This window comes from Chaetura pelagica, unplaced genomic scaffold (assembly GCF_000747805.2).
Source record: "Chaetura pelagica isolate M959 unplaced genomic scaffold, ChaPel_1.0 scaffold249, whole genome shotgun sequence".
NCBI lineage: Eukaryota > Metazoa > Chordata > Aves > Apodiformes > Apodidae > Chaetura > Chaetura pelagica.
The window spans coordinates 1,532,393-1,537,576 of record NW_009954538.1 but is presented as its reverse complement, the minus strand read 5'-3'; the positions used below and the strand labels follow the sequence as shown (position 1 = coordinate 1,537,576).

The following is a 5,184-nucleotide window of genomic DNA, read 5'->3' as shown; positions in this document are numbered from 1 at the left end:
CGCGCAGCCCCGGGACACGGCTCCGCCTTCTCTCCCGGGCCCCTCTCGCTCGGGCGGAGTTACCGGAACGACCGCCAGCTCCGGTGTGCTCTTCCCTGGGCAGGAGGTCAGGAGGAGGAGAAAATAGGACATGATTAAAGTTAATTTTACAAGGAATCAGCGTGTCCCAGCACTCGGGGTTTGCCATGTGACCAGTTTTTGGTTTAAAAAAGACAAGCAGCGCTGTATTAAACTCGCTTATCTTGGCCGGTTTTGTCCGTATTTGTCCCTCCGAACAGCAGAAGGTGACGGTGGAGGTGCTGGAGCACCTGGAGCACCTGGCCTTGGTTGATTTCCGCGATGCCGAGGGCGTGGAGCTGCGGAAGGCGATCCGGTTTGCTGACCGGCTTCGTGAAGTGAACACCGACGGTGTGGAACCGATGGATTCGGTCCTGGAGGACAGGTGATGAATCGCAGCAGCCTCCTTTTACCTGCTAATACATACAAATACTTCCTTCTGTCACTCTGTTGTTTTGTTTGTTTGTTTTTCCTTGGGAATCATCCATTCAGTCCCTTTCCTAAAAAGTCTTCCGTGGTTTTGTGCAGAAGGAAGATGTTGTTGGCAGCCCTGAGCTCTGTCTGTAAGCACAGCAAGGGTGCACTTCAATTCCTTGGAGCATCTTCCTTGCCACAAGTGATCTGCACACATTGCTCCCCAAATACCTGTCACTGGCAGCCTCGGTCACTTCAGAATATTCCAGGACTAGTGTCACCACTTAAGACCAAAACCTGGCTTAGGGATAAGCCACACTTCATAGAACAGCTTAAAAACACACTAGTAATCTTTGCTCTTCAGGTGCCTGTACCTCAGAGAAGATGATGTTACAGAAGGCAACTGCACAAAAGAGCTGCTGAAAAATGCCAGAGAGAAAGTAGAGGAATATTTTGTAGCCCCACCAGGTATTGTCTTGCTTATAAAAACCTCTTAATTTTACTCAAGTTAACCTGAGAAATGTAACTTGCCACAGCTGCATTCACTGTCAGAAATACTAACAATAAGGTAATAAGGAAGTACTTAAGTAACTGAAGCCATCTGAAGAAAACACACTGCAGTTTGGTTTTCCAAAAATGCAGAAGCTGACCTTGCTCTGAAGTCACAGGACTTGTGTTCCTTGCTTGCTCTGGAAATTTAACCTGCATGTATGTGCATAGGAATAAACTGGAGAAACTAAACTGCACTACCCAGAGTGTGTCCTACAGCTGCTCTCACACTGTTTCTTTTTGTCTTCATTCAGGTAACATCCCTTTACCAACGGTAGGAGAACAAGAGACTTTTCTGCAGGGCTCTTAGTGAAAGCCTGGAACCCAAACACATTCTCAGCATTATTTGGGAAAACTAAGGTTTGTGCAGCCACAGCTGAAGTACCCAGGCATGTATTTTAATCAAAAGAATTTGCAAGACAATTCACAGGAGAAAGAAGTTCCGTAATGCTATAGAAATGTCACTGTTTGTGAAGCAGGAAGGCAGAATAACATGACTTGAGTGCTTTTATTTAGCAAAGTGAATTCAGTGCTGTTCTTTTAGGATAATGCTTTAGAGGCTTCAATGAGAATATCAAAAGGTTATGATTTAAAAACCCAGAGCACTATATTTTTCCTCAACCAGTTTGTCAGGAAAACAGGAGTGGTTGGAAGGCTGTATTTCCCTACTTCTCAGCTTAAGCTTGACTCTGGCTCTGACCCTGTCAGAAGTAACTAAGTCTGGCATGGAGAAGGAGTCCATAACACGGCTGATAGCTCTGTCGTGTGCAGACAGAACTCAGATTTTAATTACGGAAGAAAAGGCACTTTGAGAAGATGATTCACTAAAATATTTCTTTTATCTCTGTGCTCCATGTCTGTCTGGATTGTCTTCTGTTTCCCACTTTGTACTTTTATTCTCACATATTAAATACCAGGAATTGTACATAATTTGAGAAAGAACTTTTCATACGCAGAATGACCCTACAATAAAAAACCTTTGCCATAAATATTTCTGTACATCAGACATGTGATACTAATGATACTGGCAATAATTCCTGGATTAAACAATTTCTCTGTTTCAAACAAAGCATTGTAGTTGTTTGTGTTATTTAAAGTATTGTCCTGCTAAGCTTGTTGTAAATAAATAATGTGATTACTTGCAAACTTGGTATATTTGTTCTGTTGGCACAGTGAACTCAATACACACTGTAACAAGTAATTTTTTTGTTGGAACAGGCTTTAGAAATACAAGAACCCCAGGACTCTTCAGTGCTGCAGACAGGTATTGCTAGCTGGAGGTTACCAACAGCCTTACTAGAAGCAGCAGCATCAATATGTGCCCTGTTCTCATATAGATTTAAGAATCCAGCATTATTTATTCCAATGTTCATGATCTTTCCTAGTGCATAGAGGTACATCTTGAGCCACAGGGGAATTTTCTTCAGAAATGCCAGAAAAGACCCCTGAAGTTCTGTCATAGGACACTACTCCTCACCAGCTCTGAGTCTTCTCTTGTGGCTCCTGACAGCCTGACAGGAGAGAAAAGTGCAGGCACATGCTTCCCTCTGAGGGCAGAAACTCATCTCTGGAGATCATAACTTGATGTCACCCACCTTACACAGTGCATGTTCTGTATCTTTTTGCAGAGAAAAGCCATTACTCCTGTCTGTCCATCTGCAGAACAAACCCCACCAGCTCAGTGCACATGTCCCTTCAGGTCCTGCCAGGTGCCTGACCAAGTCCTGAGCATGGCCATAATTATTTCTCCCATGGACTGCATCTACCACATCCCTGCAAACAACAGGTAATACTGAGATTAATGATACACGGGTTTCTTAACACTCAAAAGGCCACCCAGCTTATTAGAAGTATCATAATTTGAAAAACACCGAGAAAAATCCTTAGGAGTGTGAACAGTCCTGGCATGAGGTTCAGCCAGGAGTGGCTTGCTCTTAATACTGTGTGTACAAACTGCTTTGACAAGCTCCTCCTTGGGCTATTAATTATGTGCCACATATTTAATGGAAAACCCAGGCTGAGGGAAAGGGCTACAGCTGCCTTTGCTGGTGTCAGAAATCACAGCTGCTGGGTAGGATACACTTTTGCTCACCACCATCAAAGGTTTGCTAAGTTTTGAACTGTTTTTCTTTCTGGAACTGATTTTTTTGCTTTCATATTTTTCTGGCAGAAAGACTTGCCTCACTCTTGTGTAGTTACTTCATTAGTTGTTTAAGCTTCCATAAAACACATGCACATAAAACATGTAATTATGATACTTGGACTCTTCCAAGAGTTGTTGTTGAACTAAAGTCTCTATTTCGTCCCAGTAATCCAATTATCTGCAAGGCTGTTACACTGTATTATTCTTTAGACTCAGACTTTTAAAGATTCAGATCCTATAAATGCTGAAGTTTTACAAGCTCAGTTTAAAAGTGACAGGGAAAGACCTCAAGTCATGCCATACAAGTATGTTAGCAGAGAATTCCCAAATTGAGAAATTCCCACTTGTTCTACCTATTTTGGCTGCCTCCTTTCAGCATCAGAGAGAATGGGGACAATATTATATACATAGAGAAAGGAAGAAGAATTTGAGAGTGAACTGCATGGCCACAGGAGCTTCCAGCCCAAAACATCATTAAGTAGCTATTTAAAAGCAACAACCAAACCACCAAGTTGGACAAAGATGATTCCACATTCCCAGTGCAGCACAGGCTCAGCTTCAAGCTGCCAATTCACTGCTGCTCTCCTACCCACACACACCAGGGAGAGAACAGACTGCCCGAGGCTTGTTGCTTGCAGCCCAAACTGCATTTCAAGTGGAAAACACACATTCCCATAATGAAGGGGTTTGCTGCAACTTCACCACTAATAAGGGAATGACAGCTCTGACTCAGACACCAGCAACCACCAAAACAGAAACCCCAGCCTCGACATCCAAGTGGGTCTGGTTGTGGGTCAGCTCTTTACAGGATTCTGCCACAAAGCAGGTTATAAACCCAGGCAAGTGAACAAATACAGTTAAGGACTTGTGTGATAAAATGGCTACCTGCAAATGCCTTGTACCTGCAGTGTGGCAAACATCATGTATATTCTTTTCACTGTGGTTAATAGATACAGCAAAAAGAAATAAATCTGGTTATAACAAAACAGCAAAAAAAGGGCCAGATCCTGAGATATGATGTAAATGTATCTAGTTTCCCTGGAGACCATGGAGATAACCTGACATATACTTGCTAAGGTTTTTCCACTACTATATAGATCTGTAACATACAAAATCGGATTAGAAACCCCAGCACATAGATTCCAGGTTTACAAACAAAATGTCAAGGTGGACAGTTCTTAATTTTTATGGAAAAAAGAAAATAGAAGTTGTTTTATTGTGATTAATGATTATTTTATGTTATGTTTTGATATGACTAGAAGTCCCAGGAAAAATCTCTGTTAGATCTAGTGATACTGTATTCAACACAGAACAACAAAAAGGCTCAACTGAAAATGCCTACAATCCAACCTCCACCTGCAAGGGAATCTCATTATACACCTTATCCATTACCCAGTTTTCTTTAGTATCTCCTCTACTCCAGCTATCATCTCCTATGTGTATTTATTCTGCCTTCCCCTTCAGCTCTGTCCTGAAGGAAGTTATACTTCTAGATTAACAAGTAAGGCTCTAATGTTTCTCTTTAAAGCCACATATCTCAGGCTTTAATGTCTGTCCTTAACGACTTGTATCTCACCCACGCTGACATTTCCTGCAGTCGTCATCACATCTGTTCCTCCAGCTAACCAGATCTTAATAAATGCACAGAAATTTGCCTGCAGTTTGTAAGATATGGAACTCCTTCTTCCAACATGGGTGGACCTCTCTGTAAGAGCAGTCCCAGTTCAAGGAGAAACAAGGGCCTGGTGCAGAGGTTTCCAGATTAAATTCACTGTCTCTTGTGATTTGGTTTGGGGTAACAAAATGGCCTTTGGGCCCCGAAGATCCACTATGGAAAGGTGTTTTACAGAAACTGGTGGACACATTAAGATGCCTGGGAGACAGTGCACTTCAAGGAACAAGTGTTTTGGCCCAGAATCACTAGAGGATGCAGAGGCGGCAGCGGGGGAAGCAGGACAAGCTTTCCGTGCACATTAACATCCCCAGGAGCATCTCCCGTACCTCGCCTGCAGCCCGGGACG

At 42.8% G+C, this 5,184-nt stretch overlaps 1 protein-coding gene across 1 annotated transcript in view; it reads left to right on the top strand.

Annotated features, from left to right (window-relative positions):
- Positions 1-1,330, top strand: part of GATC (glutamyl-tRNA(Gln) amidotransferase, subunit C) — a 2,960-nt gene extending 1,630 nt beyond the window's left edge. The window contains exons 3-5 of the mRNA XM_010004867.1: positions 278-442; positions 836-939; positions 1,275-1,330. Coding sequence (XP_010003169.1) covers positions 278-442; positions 836-939; positions 1,275-1,330 — 325 coding nt within the window. The remainder of the gene's footprint in view (positions 1-277; positions 443-835; positions 940-1,274) is intronic.
- The last annotated feature ends 3,854 nt before the right edge of the window (positions 1,331-5,184 follow it).